This window comes from Arvicanthis niloticus, chromosome 2 (genome assembly GCF_011762505.2).
Source record: "Arvicanthis niloticus isolate mArvNil1 chromosome 2, mArvNil1.pat.X, whole genome shotgun sequence".
Lineage (NCBI taxonomy): Eukaryota > Metazoa > Chordata > Mammalia > Rodentia > Muridae > Arvicanthis > Arvicanthis niloticus.
The window spans coordinates 8,785,068-8,802,755 of record NC_047659.1 but is presented as its reverse complement, the minus strand read 5'-3'; the positions used below and the strand labels follow the sequence as shown (position 1 = coordinate 8,802,755).

General features: G+C 49.4%; 1 protein-coding gene across 5 annotated transcripts in view; it reads right to left on the bottom strand.

Annotated features, from left to right (window-relative positions):
• Positions 1 to 410: 410 nt before the first annotated feature.
• Positions 411 to 17,688, bottom strand: part of Fubp3 (far upstream element binding protein 3) — a 47,812-nt gene continuing 30,534 nt past the window's right edge. For 2 of the 5 annotated variants that reach the window (XM_076928471.1, XM_034495059.2), the window contains exons 7-18: positions 17,488 to 17,650; positions 15,882 to 15,980; positions 14,616 to 14,720; positions 13,516 to 13,618; positions 12,887 to 12,987; positions 10,073 to 10,214; positions 6,619 to 6,779; positions 5,798 to 5,871; positions 5,449 to 5,520; positions 5,249 to 5,325; positions 2,312 to 2,439; positions 1,747 to 1,785 (exon numbers count right to left, since the gene is read on the bottom strand). In XM_076928471.1, the coding sequence (XP_076784586.1) occupies positions 1,777 to 1,785; positions 2,312 to 2,439; positions 5,249 to 5,325; positions 5,449 to 5,520; positions 5,798 to 5,871; positions 6,619 to 6,779; positions 10,073 to 10,214; positions 12,887 to 12,987; positions 13,516 to 13,618; positions 14,616 to 14,720; positions 15,882 to 15,980; positions 17,488 to 17,650 (1,234 nt within the window). In that variant the 3' untranslated portion in view covers positions 1,747 to 1,776. Of the gene's footprint in view, positions 1,786 to 2,140; positions 2,440 to 3,441; positions 3,514 to 5,248; positions 5,326 to 5,448; positions 5,521 to 5,797; positions 5,872 to 6,618; positions 6,780 to 10,072; positions 10,215 to 12,886; positions 12,988 to 13,515; positions 13,619 to 14,615; positions 14,721 to 15,881; positions 15,981 to 17,487; positions 17,651 to 17,688 lie in introns of those variants that run through there. The other 3 variants (XM_034495056.2, XM_034495057.2, XM_034495054.3) reach the window with 3 other exon arrangements.

Genomic DNA, 17,688 nt, shown 5'->3' with positions numbered 1-17,688 from the left:
CAGAGCCACAGGTGAGAAGGCCCGGAGGATGCAGCAGGCAGGGAGACAGCCTAGGAGTACACAGGGCAGGGTTGGTGTGATTTTAGGTGGGAGCATGCCACCTAAAAGTGGGGGGGTGGGGGTGGGGGTGGGGAGGGTCTCAGCTCAGTGTGGTGCTGACCCCACTGGCTTCCCTGGATACCACACCTCTCTCAGGCCCAAGTAGGACTGTTCTCACTCAGATGCTGTCACAGGGAAGGCTGGTCCTTATTGTGGCCCTTAAGTCAAAGGGTCAAGTGTAAAGCTACCTTATGAAACCAGCTTTACTTCAGAAGTCCCCAGAGGCTGTGTATCAAAGAGCTGGGCTGCTGCAGGCATCATCAGCTAGGAAGGGCAAGAGTCAGGGGCCAGCAAACAAAACAGACTAAGAACACTTTGCCCACAAGGTATCTTGTGGAAATTTTATTATATAGAGTGTAAAATGAATTGTCAGTCAAATAAAAAGAACACCTTTAAAAAACAACAACATGCAACCCATTTCCAATGCCTTTTTAATAGTTAGACATTTCAAGCACTGTAAGGAGAACAAGAACTGCAAACTGTAACGAGCGCATTTCAAACGGAATGTTCCTCAGGTCAATTCAAAATGCAAGAAAAAATAGCTTCAATTCCGTTTTTTCTTTAAAAATACATGTTATCTGTACAAGATACACTACAGTAAACATTGGAAATCATATTATCCCTTTTATTAAATCAAAATTATTTAACTCATACTGTGGTTAATACTAGATTTATTTATTTATCTAGTTAATTTGACAAATATTAAGAAAATATTTAAGGAAAAAAGCAAAAAACACCCTGGAATTAAAAAATAGTTACTACATTTTTTTATATGGTTTAATGTCCACAGTGTTTGTTAAAAGTTATATTGAATTTCTTTTTAATATTAAAAATAACAGTATTTATATTTCTGAGAATAGAGAAAGGCTTTTTGTTTTTAAAACCAGCTTGGAGGTCTTAGACACACAACTGCCCTGGGTAATGGAGACGGGCAGCTCACAAGAAGGCAGACTGCGTCTCTGCATCACCATCAAAACGCTAGAAATGACACAACCCACAAATGACCCCTCCCTCCCACAACACAAGGACCCGTCTCAGTTCAAAATTCACATCATTAATTACAATACATAATAGTTCAGTTTTTTAAAAAATGCAATAAAACCAGACAGCCAAGATACAAGAAATTAGAGGTGAAACACTTAATGAATTTACATTTATGAATATTTAAATACTGCTTAAAAATTTTTTAAAGAATTTGTTACATTACCACCTAAGACTTCCAAGCCATTTTTTCTGTAACAAAAAAGCAAAAACAAAAACAGAAAAAGAGGAAAACAAAACAAAACAAAAAAACCAAAAACCAAAAAACAACCCCCCAACAACAACAACAGTAACAACAACAAAAACCCACCCAAAACTGTAAATAAAAAGACAAAAGACAAACCCATCATTTGATGAACTGTCAGGCTCTGAGGAGAGTCCGGGCACCTGAGCTTGCAGGTTTTACTCCAAGAGCTCCAGAGCTTACACATTTACAAAGAAATCACGACACAAAAATTACCAGCAATGTTTAGTAACTAATTTTCCCGATTTTTAGAAAATTTTTGTTAATCTAAATATAGTGTTTCACAGAACAAAACAAAGGTCTTCATCGAAAGGTTTGCAAATCTAAAAATCTCTGTAACAAACAGGTTTCTCTCACACTGATTTCGGGGAAGAGCCGCGGCAGATGCCCATCTACTGCTCCTGTGGGGGGAGGGAGAGGGTCAGCCCAAGACCAGCACCTCACACCAGATACTGGACACTAAGCACCTCAGGTTCCAGGGTCAAGATGAGGGGGGAGGGGGTGCAAGGGGAAGGCTTCTCCTGGGTCACCAGGCCTAACACCAGCTTCTTACAAGGCAAAGGTGCCCTGCCCCCAAGGAGAACTCCTTCTTGGCTAAGGACTAGATAGAACCCTCCAAGTTCCTACACAGAAAGAAGCCAAGCTGGCCCTCTACTTGCTTGGCCTCGAGGGTGCTGTGTACGTAAAGGCCCCAGGCTGGCCACTCTCTGCAAGAACTACTGGAGTGGCCCTTGTTCACTGCAGACCCAGCACACACACTATAGTAGGGGTCACTAGGCCCAGAGCTAGAAGGAAAGCAGCATCTGATCAAGCTCAAGGGTTGAGAGTGGAGGGACAGAGGAGACCCCACAGGCCACCATGCTCAGCCTGGGACTAGGCAAGCACAAAGGCTGGGGGGCATCATGGTGCTGGGGACTGGCTACAGACCTGGCTGTGGGCCTGAGCCTGCCCTAAAGTCTGCCCATAGAAGGCGGCCTGCTGCCTGTAGTACTCAGCCCAGGCCATCGTGTAGTCTGGTGGAGAGCTGGCCTGTGGGGCAGCACTGGTGGTATGACCTGGAGAACAAAGAACAGACAAGAGTTAAAGGAGGGGAGGGCATGGGAGGTCCTTACTCAGGCCTTACCAGCCTGTGCCAAGGCCCACCTAGAGGACTTCTGCACTTCTCTAGGACTACACTGCCTGCCTGCCTGCCTGCCGGCAACTCTGAATGCCAAAGAATCAGCAGCCAGAGCGGGCAGATGGTGCAGTGTGGCTTTCAGGTGGGCTGGGGTGAGGTAGGGCTGGTGGTAAATAGTCCCCAAGTCCTAGAGATGAAACCACCCTGACACCTGTCCATCAGTCAACAGTGCAGCTACTGGCCCAGAGATGACTCTGCCCCCAAGGCCAATCTGGGCCTTCCAATCCGCAAATGATGGTTCAAAGGGTGGTTTGGGGGGACTAGAGAGATGGCTCAGTGGTTAAGAGCAGTGACTGCTCTTCCAGAGGTCCTGAGTTCAATTCCCAGCAACCACATGGTGGCTCACAACCATCTGTAATGGGATCTGATGCCCTCTTCTGGTATGTCTGAAGACAGTGACAGTGTGCTCACAGACATGAAATAAATAAATCTTAAAAAAAAAAAAAAAAAAAAATGTTGCCAGGAAACCCTACACTAGACCCAGAAATGGCTTAGTCTGGAACATGCCCAGGCCCTTTGCTAAGACAATCACCCTGGGGGCATTTTTGTGTTGGCATGAAAATCAGTCTCAAGCCTGACTCGGTTCCTGGTATTATGAGGAGAAATGGACTCCAAAGGAAAGACAGGTACCAGCAACCAGTGAAATGGTAGCCCCATTCTCTGCACTGTGACCTCTTGCCTGCCCTGACATGGCCCCCAATGACTGAGGACAGACAATACACCCAGCAGGCACTGGCCACATCTTGCTTCCTCTGACAGGACACAGGGAGAGACAAGGTGGGCACCTAGACACAGCCCCAGAGAGGGTGTCAAATAAACCAGGTGACCCTGAACAGCAAGGCCCATAGCTGGACAGCACATGATGGACTGCTGCACTCACTCTGCTTTTTGTAATAGTCCTCCCAGGCCTTGCTGTAGTCGGGCTGGCTGTTCTGTGGCTGGCTCTGCTGGCCTGTGCAGAAAACAGACAGCAGTCAGGCCTTGCTCATCAACTCCCACCGTGGCTCACTTCAGCCCCAGTCAAGTTGGCTTCAACCAGGGTCTTTAGAGGCAGGGTTGGAAGCCAAAGCCTTCTCAAACTCTGAACCTCTAATTCCTCGTGGACAGGGTCCAAATGGTGCTGACACCTCATGAGACCCACAAGCTCCATTGTGCCTCTGGACAAGAGAGGTTAGGAGTGGGGATTCCCTGTGTAGAACATGACATGAAGGCACAGGCCTGGGGTTTGAAGCCAGAGAGACCCTGTGCACATGTGTGATGGTGCACATGCCAGTGGCAGAAGTAACAGGCCCACCTGTTACTTGCCTGGCCTGGCCTTTCTGTGTGGGAACAGCACAGAGGCCTAGAGGCCTCCTTCTCCACTGTTGGCAGGGGAGACAGGAGTGAGGAGACACCCAGGGTCAAGGAAAGGCAGCATTAGGCTTGGGCAGGTAACAAGGCAGAGGTCAGGGATAAGCACTAGCTCACCACAGCCCCTCAGCACTTATCAGAGTGAATACAAGGCAGCCAGAGGGATATGAAGACCGTGCCAATCCACACAGTCAGCAGAGTGCCTGTTATTTTTGCCATGCTAATTAACTGAAGACCAATGGAGGGGAAGGGGACAGGTGCTGAACTGCAGCAAGGAACAGCTTCTGTTTTCTTCCCTGCGATGTAGGGTGTGCACAGGACGGTGCCTGCACAGGTCCTGACCTGTACACAGGCAGTGCTCAGCCACACAGCTGGAAGCAGCTAGTCTGTCTTGCTTCTTATTGTTTACCACCCACACCAAAGCCAACCAACTAGGCTTCAGGTTCTGCTGGACCCTGACTCTTAAGTGCTCCATTTGGGGAAGTGGGGAGGAACTCTCCTCCCAGGGGTATGTCTGGGAGCACGGAGCACACGGGGTCACACCTGTCATCCTCTTGCCTTGTGGATATAAATATCAGACCAGTATCTAAGAGCCCAGCACTTGGAGAACACTACTTCCAAGAAGGCAAGGAGACAGCAGAATGCTCGGTAACCCAGTGCTACCAGCTCAGTAGAGCAAGCCTGGTCAGTGTGACAGAGAGTGGACCCCAGCACCAGCAAGTACTCCTTGGGAAGCACCCGTCAGAGCCTGACACTGGAGTCATCAGAGTTGAGGGAGAAGGGAACAGAATGGCTGAGTCATAGAGCTTATTACACAGTTCAGCTGCTGTCTGAGAAAGGCAAAGCGGAGCAGAGCTTGCTGTGCCGCAGTGGACATGGAGAGGGACTGAAGACTGTACAAGACCCTCCTTGTAGCAGCTCAGCAGAGACAGTTGTTTCTGAGAAGTCTAGGTGACACAAAGCGCTCTTTTCTAGGTCACGGCGAGAAGTTGCCTTGACACAGGAGACTAAGTGAGGGGCCCTCAGTAGGCAGGAAGCTGCTTAGGAGAGCAGAGGACAGGAAAGCTCTTGGTGGGAGCTTAGCCTTAGAAATGGAGACAGGAGGGACAGCCTTGTCAAACTACACCAACTGTCATTTCCAGCCCCACCCCAGCTCTGAGGAGGTCATGTGAGCCAGGGAAAGCAGCCTCACCTTCTGTGCCTTTCCCACTGCCTGGGTCTTCTAGGCCCCCATCTGCAGGAGTGGAACTGAGCAATTCACCCCACCCCACCCCACCGAGCTGCCTGTGGGCATCAGCCACCCTGGTGTGTATCCTCACACCTTGTGAGTCACTTACTTGGGACTTGTTGTGTAGGCTGCTGCCAAGCCTGGTAAGTGCTGCCCCAGCCTTGGGTCAGAAAAGCTGGAGGGCCACTGTGGGTGACAGAAGAATCCTTTGTGACAGTGCAAGGCACAGAGCCCTCCCCCTGCCCTTCCCCCCTTTACTGTCTCGCCTCCCACACCCTCCTACTGGCAGATGGACAGTTAATCACCTACCTCACTGGGGTGCTGTGGGGGTTCCCGTTAACTTTAGCAGCGATGTTGGGGAAGCCCCTGGGAGGAAAGGTGCTGTAGGGAAGGGAGGAGCACTGTTGATCTGCAGGAAGGGCTGGCTGCCCGCTCAACCCACTCCCCTCTCCCCAGGCACTGTGCTCCCTTGGGAAGACTGTCTGGAACCCCCTGAGCTCTGGGCTTTCCCCTGACTGGTCAGCAGTCTACAGGACAGAATGGAGAGAGAAAAACAGGGCGGCCCCGCCCAGGACTTGGATTAGCGCTTCAGAAGAGTTGGACCAGGGAGGTTAGACAGGTAACGAACCTTCTACCAGGACAGAGGCAGAAGACTCACTTTTGATGTGGTGCAGCTGGTGGCTGGCTGAAGGGGCTCTGTCCGAAGGCTGCAGGGGCTCCGAGGCTGGCACCCTGTGTGGGCACAGAGGAGCTCTCACCCGTGTCACTGAGTCCCATTGCCCTCTGCCCAGGCCCACCCAGGGAAGCCACTATGGGAGGCAAGTCAAGTGAAGGAGACAGCTCTGCGCTCACACTAGCTTCCTTCCCCGGCAGACAGTGTCTGCAGTGGTGGCTCTGCCCCTCAAATGACCAAGACCACCACACAGCCAGTCCTGGCACCACCACGATTGCCCTTGCATGTCACCCTGGGGGCGGACCAACCTGCTTGACTCTCCCGTCAATTTAGGCTGGCCCAGGGCTCTTTCTGCCATTCTACGTCCCCATTGAGGTGAGCAGTGGCCCATCTGTCCTCCATCAACACTCCCTTTCTTTATCTGCTTTGAGGTGCCTGAAACTAAAGCCAGAGTCAATGAAAGCTGCCTGCAGGGCTGGTGGCCAGGGTGCCGCCTGAGGGAGCCTGGGGCAGTGCTGGGGGAAGGCTGCTTTCCCCGCAGCTCATCTATGCCTGCAGGGACATGGCCAGAGGTCTGACTGCTGAAGCCCTGGCAGTCAAGTCAGAGACTTTTCTCATTGCATCTGGGGCCTGGCACTCCCTGAGCCTTGGACTTTTCTTTGGAGAGGAGGAGAGGCTGCCCCCCGCATGATGCAAGGATGGAAAGGCACAGGAAGCACAAGGTTCTGGGGGAAAGCAGGTACCTTGGACATCCAAAAGCAAATCCAGCTAGTATAAGCCAGGTGGGGAAAGGCCCGTGTACGTACGCCAACTTTCTCATCTATGAGATGCCTGGCCACCTCGATCTGCTGAGGAGCACCCCTGATGGTAAATATCCGCAGGTTAGGGTCGGTGTTAGGAGGGGGGTTCCGCTGAAGTTCCACATGGGCACCTGATTGCTGGTTGATGCTTTTGATGTTCTCGCCCCCTGCAGGCAAGAGATATGGCTGATTAGACCAGAGGTGACCCAGAGTCTGTGGCCTATGTTTAGGGGAAGCTGAAATGCACATGCTAACTCTAGCCCACAAACAGTCACCCTGTTCTGCTTACTGCACACGGGCCCTGACAAAAATCCAGGGCGCCTTGTGGGCAACACTAGCCATCTGGAGTCAAGATGACCGTTTGGAGCTGGACTGAAGCCTCTGTGGCCACGGGGCCCCATAGAAGGGTCTGGGTCCAACTGCTGCAGGCCACTGAACTCATTTCTGCCTGTCTTGAAGTCCACCCAGGAAAGGCTGATCCTCCTCAGTGTAAGAATGGAGACCTGATGGCCCTACCATACACAATGGGGGCCTTCAGCCTGGGTAGGGGCTGCCCTCCCTCCACAGGTCAAATGGGCGGCTACAGCCCAACAATGCCTGGAGCCCACTCTGGCCTTCAATATCACACCCTGTTCCCTCTCAGGTCCCTCTGCCTTGGTGGGGGGATGGGTCCAGACAGAAGCAGTACAGAGGGGGAGGAGGCGGGGCATATGGCCTAGATGGAGCGGGTAATGAAAATTTAGTTGTTCTCTCTGAAAGCTAGCAAGTCTCAATCTCTTAATGAAACATGTGTAACAAAAACTCCACCAGCCAGTGAACAATGACCCATTCTTCTGAAATTTCACAGAACTTGCAGACCTATTGCATCAACTCTCTGGGAATAGAGTACTCCCAGAATACAAGGAAAACCTGGAACACACATTTTACAAAACTGCAGATAACATGTTGGAAGATCTGGTATAAGGGAAGCAGGGAGTCCCGTGAGCCCCAAAGCAAAGACCATGTGTTAAGTGTTGGGCTGCCCCTGCCCATTTCCAATCAAACCCAGCTTGAAATGACAGGTGTAACACACGGCTGCATGACCCAAAGCTCTCCTTATGCACTCCACCCTTCTCTACTGCTTCAGCAGATGAATGTTAATCTAAGCACACTACCAAGCAGTCAGTGAGGCAGCTGAGGAGAAGAAAGAGCAGGGACAAGCTTTGACTTTATTTCATCTCAAAAGAGTCAAGAAACTAAACTGGAGGTGATCATTCCAGGTAGGTGGGCTGAGAGTTAAGTGTTTTCTGTATGCCCAGTGTAGCTCCTGGGTCCTCTTCTCAGAAGCTACAGCCTTCATCATCTCTGCCCCATGAAGGGTAAGCTGTTGTGTTCCCAATCAAGTGAGGAACAAAAAAGCAGAGAGCATGTCCACAGGCACTCGCACGTGTCCAGTCTCAGCAGTCCCTGCAGCAGGCAAGAGTAAGTATGCCTGAGACTGACACCGAGCAGCCCCACCTTAGCCAGCCCAACAGCCCAAGACGCTCTGCTGGGAGGCCTCAGGAGCATGGTAATCGGATATAGAGGCACTGCAAAACTGCATTCGGCCAGAAGGAGTTAATTTAAGTTCATCTTCCTTCAAAATGAGGTCACTAGTTTGGCACATGGTGGCTGTCTTGGACTCATTCAGCAGCCTGCTCCATTCTTCCACCTGATGGGGGGCAGAAGTGACCCACCAGCGGCCGGCTGGACGTGAAATTGTAAAGCAATTAATCAAAGCTGCTAAAAGGCCTGGCTGACAAGAGCAGGGCTGGCCAGACTATCTGTCAATGTTGCTGTGTTTATCATGGAAATCCAGCAGGGGCCGGGAGGCTGTCCAAGGGCAGGAGTTGGGAGAGCTCTGCATGGCTGCCTGGGTGTGCTCCTCCCACCCCCCTTTCTCAGCCACATGCTTTTCCCAAGAAAAGGAAACAGCTCACTTGAAAGAGTCTCTCCATGATCACCTTAGCTTCTGGTGGGTCCCAGACTGTTACTGAACATTTCGCTCTGTTATCCCTGTCCTCTAGAACCTACTTGGGTGGCTCTCTAGACCAACAATGACACCACACACACACACACACACACATGTAAGCACACGCACACACAGACGGGGTGATTCTGCCAGGGTTTTCTGTGACACCAGCAAATAAAATTACTAACAAGATGGTTTTCAAAGAGCCAAGACACCTAGATGTGATCGATGCCTATAGGTATCAGGTGAATTTAATCTCTGGGTACCGTCTACGAGCTGGGTGGGGCGTGGGAGTGCCTACCATTCTAAGCAGTTACTAGGATCTTTCACACATGTGAAAAGAAAAGCAAACTGCTACATCAGTCACCATGCTACAATCCTAGAGCAATGGCTCTCAACCTGTAGGTTGGGACCTCTATAGGGGTCACATATTACATATCCTGTATACCAGCTATTAACATTATAAGTCATAACAGCAGCAAATTACAATTATAAAGTAGCAATGAAATAATGTTATTGTTGGGGGTCATGAGAGCATGAGGAACTGTATGTATTAAAGGACTGCAGTGTTAGGAAGATTTAGAACCACTGACCTAGAGGCTGAAGCAAGAGGGTCACAAGGCAGAGGCAGTATGAGTAAGTGGTCTCAAACTAAAACCAAAACCCTTCACTACTCCTACCATCCAATCATCTGAAAGACATGGATACCAGAGAGTAATATCTTAAAAGAGGACAGACACTCCCCCAAGTAGGGGTAACTACAAGTCCTGGGGTCGGTGCTGGTAACATTCACTCCCGCTCCCAAGGACACATAAGCAGGGCCTGAGATCTGCTGGTGGGAACAGGCCAACAAACATTCCCTGTAAGAAGAAATGGGGGGTGGGGGTGGGGGTGACACGACTCTGGGGAAAAGACATCTTCTTATGCTGTCAAAAGAACACTAAAGGAAAACACAAAAGCCAATGTCAAACAGAAGTCCTGCTGGCAGCAAAGTCCAGCTCAGTGCTCTTAGGGAGGCTAGCCAAGACAAGGTGGTCCCATGGCCTACTCTGTCAGGAAGGAAGGCATTGTGCAGGCAGGAATGAGGCTTTTCACCCAATGTTCTAAGCTGCCCCAAATGTTTAGGAGCAACTAAGAAACCAATCTCTATTTCCCTCCACAGGCCGTATGCGCCGCTCCAAGGCTCCCATGCTGTCCACGAAGACTCAGTGCCCAAACCCAGTGAGGGAAAGGATGTCTCCTGTCAGAAGCACTCTGCAGTAGGCATGAGCATGAGTGTTGGTGACTTACCTAGGACCAAGTTCATCGAAGTCCATAGCAAGCACTAAAGGCTCACACCTTCCCCAGCCTCTTTCCAACAGCCTGGGGGGAGGGGGGGGGCTAATTTCCTACCCACAACTTGAATATAGGCCTGAGGGATGGCTTTTCCTCCCTTGAGCAGCTGCAGGAGACAGAAAAGCTGCCTCTTACCTTTACCTATCACGAGGCCGCATTTATCAGCTGGCACTGTGTATGTGATCTCCTGGACACCACCAGGAGTCCCCACACTCCAGTCGCCGCGGCCTCGGCCTCTTCCTCTTGCTACCGCGAGGCCTCCAAGGATCTCTCTTTCCTGGTAAGGGAAAAAGGTTGAAAGTGAGAACTTTCGCCATCAGCACACTCATCCTTCCTGGTGAGAAGGTGCAATAATGACAGGATATATCCAACACTACACATCTGACCCTCAACGTTTCAGACTCGGAACCTCGCATTCAGAATACAATCAACAATGCTTTGGTATAAAAAGACACGTAAGAGCATCCTCATAGCATCTACATACGTGCCTATAACAGGAAGCCAAAGACTCTGGGCTGAAGCCTAGGACCTTCTGCATTTTCATTATGAGGACCCTCAAAGATTAGGCTTTACTTGAAGCTGAGGCTAACTCTCGTTGGTCTGCTGGAGCAGATAACAGATGCTCCAGTGCTGCCAGCATCTGAAAGTGACCTACCTCTCCACAAGGCTACTTACTACAGAAGACAAGCCAGTGACTGCACTCTAAGCTACAACATCCTGCTCTCAGACCAGCAGAAAGGGTAACAGGATTTAAAAAAAAAAAAAAAAAAAAAAAAAAAAGGTTCTTGGGCTGGTGAGTTCTTGAGCTGGTGAGATGGCTCAGTGGGTTAAGGCTGCTGCTGTCCTGATTTTGATCCGAGACTTGCTCACCTGGTGGAAGGAGAGGTCCACATCCTGCAAGTCGTCCTTCGACTTCCACACATAGGCATTGCATGTGAACATGCACATACAATGATAAGTACACACAATACAAATACGTATTTAAATCACCAGGAAGGCATAGAGAGATAGATGCTCAAGAGTAACTTCTTAGGAAGGGTAGGCTGTAGCAGAAGGCCTGTGCTAAAAAGACAGTCTGTCTTTAAAACCAAGGAGCAGAGGGACCTAGAAAGCCCAACTGGGTGTATCTGGGAAACATGAGTGGTTCTAATGGAGGAGTTCTTCTATTCCATGCAAAAGCAGTGGGCCTCATCCCTCTTCGGTGCTCGGCCAACTTGGAGTCTGGAGTAGCTGTAGCTCTGCACACTGAAGAAGTCCCTGTTGACTGTGGACAACTGCACACTCACCTAGAAGCTAAGCCTGCACAGTGCTAACTAGATGGGAAGACTGAAGGGTGAACAAGGTTCTCTGAGGGTTTCTGGTCAGGCTCTGGCATGAGTGTCTGTGATGCTGGATATGATGGATAGATGGCTCTTCAGCTGCCAAACTTACACAGGAAAGGTATTAACTATGTTCAACCCTAAAAAAACCCCCACCTGGACTCTGGTTAAAAACCAAGCCTCAACCTGTGTACTTCCACCCAGGTGATCAGGAACTGACTAGGAGGCACACATTTACAATGAGACTGCTTGTGGGAGCCATACCTGACACACCACCTGGTCAAAGCCCTTGGTGTGCTGCTGCCAAGACAGGCAGAAACGCTGTTGGCACCTCAGAACTGGTCAGAGGTCATGGGCTAATGGAGAAACAGGCAATACAATTTCCACTATGCTATCCGGTCCTCTGCTCTAGTTCCTGGCACATGCTCACTCCTGTACACCTGCAGGGTGTGGGAATCTGCACTATTTCCATGTCCTCCCTATCCCCAGTTAACAGATGCTAATGATGCCATACAAACTCACATTCTAAAGGCAAGCTTGGAACCAAGGGTAAGAGCAGGACTAGGGGCACCCCTCTCAATCCCAATACTTGGGAGGCTGAGGCAGGAGATCACTGTAAGCTCGAGGCTGGCCTGTACTACAGAGCCAGGCTTTGTACCAAAATGCTCCCAAAACATCAATAACAAAACCCAACTGTATGAAGACATGGTGTAACAGGGACAGACTAAGTCTTGCTGTGCTTCCTAGATTCCATTCCAGTGGTTTTGTATCAAATATACCTGACTGTTGGTAGTGGGCACTCTGCTTGGTATCTGTCCTGTCAGGCAAGTGCAACTTTTCCACGGTGACACAATCATCTACAAAGCTCATGCTTCAGACCCACATAAGTGGGAACAGAGAGACACCCAGTGGTTAAGAGCACTTGCAGAGGACCCAGGTTCAGTTCTTAGCACTCATGCCAGGTGGCTCACATCAACCTCTAACTCCAGTTGCATGGGATCCAACACTCACTTATGGCCTCTATGGGTACTACATACACGTTGTGCACATACATACAGGCAAACATACACATAAAGCAATATAATTACCCCCCCAAAAAACCCCAAAAAGTTAAATAAAAACTAATTTAAAAGTGTACATTAAGCTTGTGATTTTGTGTTGGACTATAATTATAGTTGGCATGCATAGGTGGCATGCATATAGCCTATGGGCCACAGACTAGACATAGCTGCCTCTAAAAAGAAAACCCAGGGTCTGTGACACGGCTCAATGGGCAAGGGTGCTTGCCACCAAAGCTAACAACTGAATTTTATCCTTGATAGTAACACAATGGAGTCTCTAGAGAATTGAGTGGCACATTCATGCCATACCTTGTATGCACCACAGACTACATACACATTGCACACACATGAAGTAAATGTGTACTGAAAACCTAGACTCTGTGGGGTAAATGCAGGAGTAACAAACCAGCACAGAAAAGCACACAAGCAGGAAAAGGCAGATACAGAGAAGCCTCTGGGCTCTAATCAAGGGCCTGAGTAGCCAGGGCACCACAGTGCTGCTGGGTGGCTTGCCGATGGCGCACTGTCTTTTTCTAGGTAGGTTCCTCGAGCCTGAGTGCTGGACCCACCTGTGCCGTGAGGATGAGCTCATTGATGATGCGAGCTGCGTGCTGACACCGATCTGGAGGGCCCATGACCTGTGCTGCTCTTTCTGGACTAATCCCATCATCTGTGGAATCAGATGAGACAGGGTAAAGACAAGTCCAAGGGCAAAGAGCAAAGAGAGTTTCACAGTCTAAACTCTGAGTGTGATGAGGACTGTGAGTGTGTTTTCACATGCTTCAGGGTGACATGCAATCACTGTCATGTATAGATGTCCCAGCACTTGGGAGACTGAGGTAGGACACAACACTGAGCTCGAGGCCATCTCAGCAACAGTCAGATCTTTGCCTTCCATGAAAGATATTTGCCTTTCTTTGTGACAGTAAACTGTCTGATTAAATAAAATCTAAATGGGGTATTTTGTACAGAAATCTTTACTTCGCAAAATTACAAACTGAAAATGGCATATTAAAATAAAATCTTCATTTCTTGGGGGAAGGGGACTAGAAACCACAGGCCAGAAAAAAAATCAAGTCAGTATACAACCAAGGAAAGAAACAGTGACCAGGGAGGAAACAGAGACTGCCAAGGAGAAAAAGAAAAGAAAAATGCACACATGATTAACACAGCCCACGTCTAGGGCTACCAAACCAACCTGGTTTGAACTGGATCCTCACGCCAGCGTCATTCTGGATCTTCTTAATCATTTCTCCGTTCCTTCCTATGACAATCCCAACAACAAACCTAGGCACAGACACCTGGACAGAGAGACATAACCCATCAGAGCTTCTACACAAGTGGCTTTGTAAGATCTAAACCATTTTAACTGTGTTTATGTGGCACATGAGTACAGGTGCCCTCAGAGACAGTGGATGCCCTAGAGCTTGAATTACAGGTGGCTGTGAGCCAGCCACCATGTGGGTGCTGGGATCTGAACCCAGTTCTTCTGGCAAGAACAGCTACTGCTACTAACTGCTGAGTCCTTGGCCTTTTCTTTTAAAAGTTAAGATTTAAAAATAAGCGACTTTGTTTTTATTACAGTGTAATTCCATAATTAAAATAATAAGGCTGGCTTCCCTTTAGAGTAATTCTATGACTGATAATTATATTGCTCACAACTGTATAAAATTGGACTAAAAAGGGTTATAAAAATAAGGGAACTCCTATAGAGAGAAGATCTAAAATCATTTTTATCTCTCAAGTTCTGTGAAATGAGTACAAATACATCACACTGGCTATCTATCCCTGTGGTCTTCTACAGTCTTTCCCTCTCTATCTGTAACACTGTGACAAAATGCACAAGCCACAGCATCAGCCACTGTCATGCTTCTGTGGAGCAACCAGCAGCACCAACTAGACTCAGTACCTACTAGTCACCACAGAAACTGCACCACTGAACAATAACACCACTTGCTTCTTGCTTGTATTGTGCTCTCTGCATGACTCTGCCTCATCTAGAGTAGCCACTGTGAATCTGGCTCACTGCACTAGGTGTGATATTTGTACACTGTGGCATAAATTAAAATTGCAGGACAGATTTTGATACTAATGACCTGCCCAGTAATGTAGTTGGCTCTCCATGCTTGGTCCCTCTTCATATCCCTGAGTAGTGTGACCAGTGACTTTAGTGCCCCTCTTTTGCTTTTGAGACAGGGTCATGCCAACATGTACCCCTAAGTGGCTTGGGCCTTGTTCTGTAAAGCAGGCTGGCTCTGAGCTCAACCTTGCCTGGCTGCTGGCCTGAGTCCAGCTTACCTCTATACCACCTCCTCCTGTGCGGGAGGTGAAGTCGCTGCGCACACCCCGGAAGTCGGCCTGATCTTTCTCTCGGATGATCTCCAGGACCATTTCTCTTGCTTGCTGTACAAAGAGAAACAAAAGGCACCGATGGGGGAAATCCTGGGAAGACAGCAGCATGAAATGCCAGGATCATGACCAGTGGGACCCACGGCCGTGGAGGTGCTCAGCTGCTGGCAAGGACAAGAGCTCTTAGAAGCGTGTCTTCATCTGGTCTGCCTCGGCCTCTAAGGTTCACACTGATAAGTGCCCACTCACTTTACTTGCAGCTAGGTCAACATGGGTAAGGAAGGTGTGGTAGAAAAATCCCTTCCAGTGGCCTCAAGAGTTCTCGGGGAGGCTCCCTTGAAGTCAGAGGACAGGGAGGACAGGCCACAGACACAGCTCCTGCCCTCAGAACTCTGAGATCTTGGCTTTTTACACCTGAGTGCCAGGAACAGAGCCTAGGAGCTTGTACAACCCTAGGCCTGTGGTATATGAGTGAGCCACAGCCCAGGTCAGCTGAACTGCAGCAGTTACTGAGTTCTGATGAAGATGGCCTCACAGACTGCAAAGTATGAGGTGGATCCACTGTCTCCTCCCACAAGGGACGTGCATCCACTTACACTGTTTTTAATAAAATAATGGGCTTTGTGCTGTTCACTCTGCCCAGGACCTTAGGTTTAGTGCTTAGCACTACAACCAACCAAACAAAAGAACGGAACAATTTTAATTTATGTCACAGTGTACAAATATCACACCTAGTGCAGGGAGCCAGAGTCCCAGTGCAGCAGTGTATCTAATCTGGGTTACCAGGATCATGTGCAATGTGAACACCAGGGCATGCGCTGGCCAAAGCACTGGCCTATGACGTGGCCACACTCAGCCAGTGGCTTTGGCACTGGGCACAGCTAGACACACTTCATCTCCATCCTATTTCCCCAAAGATGCACCACCAAGTGTTGACAACCACTTGGGTCAGACCAGCATTTCTCAACATGTGGGTCACAACACCCTTCTTCCCAAGGAGGAACAACCATTTCATAGGGTTTGCCTAAGACCACTGGAAAACATAAATATTTACATTACAATGCAGAACAGTAACAGAACTACATTTATAAAGTAATGACAAAAATAATTCTATGGTGGGGTCACCACAACATAAGGAACTGTATTAAAGGGCCGCACTATTAGGAAGGTTGAGAACCACTGGGTAGGACAAAGCTGACCCATGTCCCCTCCTACCTGCACTTTAAACGGATCTCCAGTGATCCGGAGAGGCTTGTCTGCTCCTGTAGGCAGTGGGCCATCCTGGATCATGACCATTTTCACACCTGTCCGCTCCTGAAGGGGAACATGCAATCACACAGCTCTCAGTGTCATAGGAGAAATGCACGACACTTCCAGAAGCAGCCTGGGCCAGTTTATTGTAAAGTCTATCTCCTACCTCCCCCAGGGTAGGTCCTCAATCTGGACCTGGGCTGGCTTCTGGGAACACTGACACATATAAGACAAAAGCCCAGTGTGCCCATCCTCTCTATTCATGTCCGCAGAATCTAAGCTCTAGGACATGGTTCCTACTGAGCGCTACACACTAACATGTGTTCTTACCATTGTCAGGCAATGACAACATGTGCCCACCATGCAATCAAGTGCTGCCCCACCCCCACCCCAAACTACCCAGGGGCTCAGGGCTGAGTGGTTGAAGTGTAGGGTCGTGAAGGGCCTTCTATAGTCTGAGGCCTGGGGTGTGACACAGGCTATCACCTGCGAAAGCCCCACCATTCTGCAATCTGCTTCCAACTCAGCAGAACTGAACTCCAGGACTACTAGCCATTCTTGGGTCAGTGTGACTGCTGTCTGTCTGTCTGGGGACATATACACTGCCTTAGCTGGAGATGTTCAATCTCAAACATCCTGTCTTGTTTTGTTTTTTTCCAGGCAGGGTTTATCTATGTGATCCTGGCTGTCCTGGAACTAGCTCTGTAGATCAGGGTGGCCCCGAACTCAGAGATCTGCCTGCCTTTGCCTCCTTGGTGCTGAGATTAAAGGCGTGCGCCACTACCTAACCCAGCTTTCAAACATCTTGATTAGAGCTACCTCAGACAAAGCTTTCTGCAACTAAGAGCTGCCTCCTCACTGTGGCTCACAGGAATTAGGGACTAGGTATCTGTCCAGCTCTGACTACAGTGAGGCCGTCACTGCCCTTTTCCACAGACAAGAACCCGAGTCCCTGAAAAGTAATGAGCACTTGAGCACTGAAAATGCGCACTGAAAGACCTCGAGGTCTTCCAGTGTTGCCCAGGTCAGTCTGGAACTCACACAGAGCCACCTGCTTCTGCCTGGGAGTGCTGCTGGGATACCGAGGAAGGCTGTATCACAGCTAGGTTTTTGAAGTTGTCTGCACGGTTTTTAAAGATAAGGTCTTGCTATATATAGTCCAGGCTAGCCTATAACACAATCTTCCCACCTTAGTTTCTTAAGTGCTAAGACTCCCAGGCCCGTGCCACCTATTAATGAACCTAGTTATTAATGAACCCCTCCTGCTCAAGCTAGGGTCTTATGTAGCCAAGGATGCCCTCAAACTCTTGAACTGCTGACCCTCCTGCCCTCAGCCTAGGTGTGAAATTCCAGGTCTGTGAGCCCAGTCTGTCTAAATGAGCATATTTAGGAGCACAGAGTCAACAGTAACAAGGAGCAGATTTCAGGAACGCTGACTCTAGGCTGTCCCATGGTGTCTCTCCTGCCCTAGACACTTAGCCCGGCAAAAAAGGAGAGAGGTCTGTAAGGGAGCCATGGCTCTAGAGTGTGCAAGCACAGGCCAGCTCAGCACCACAAGGTGCTCACACACCTGCAACTGCTTGATCGTTTCCCCTCCTTTGCCGATGACCAGCCCCACTTTAGACGCAGGGATAAGCAGCTCCTGGACCGTGCTGTTGCCATCTATGTCGTTGTGAAAGCCAGGCCCATTCCGACATCGGTCCACAATCTGCCCCAGGAGCCGTTTGGCTTGTCTTTGGGAGGGAGAAAAATCACAAGAGAGCCAGCATTA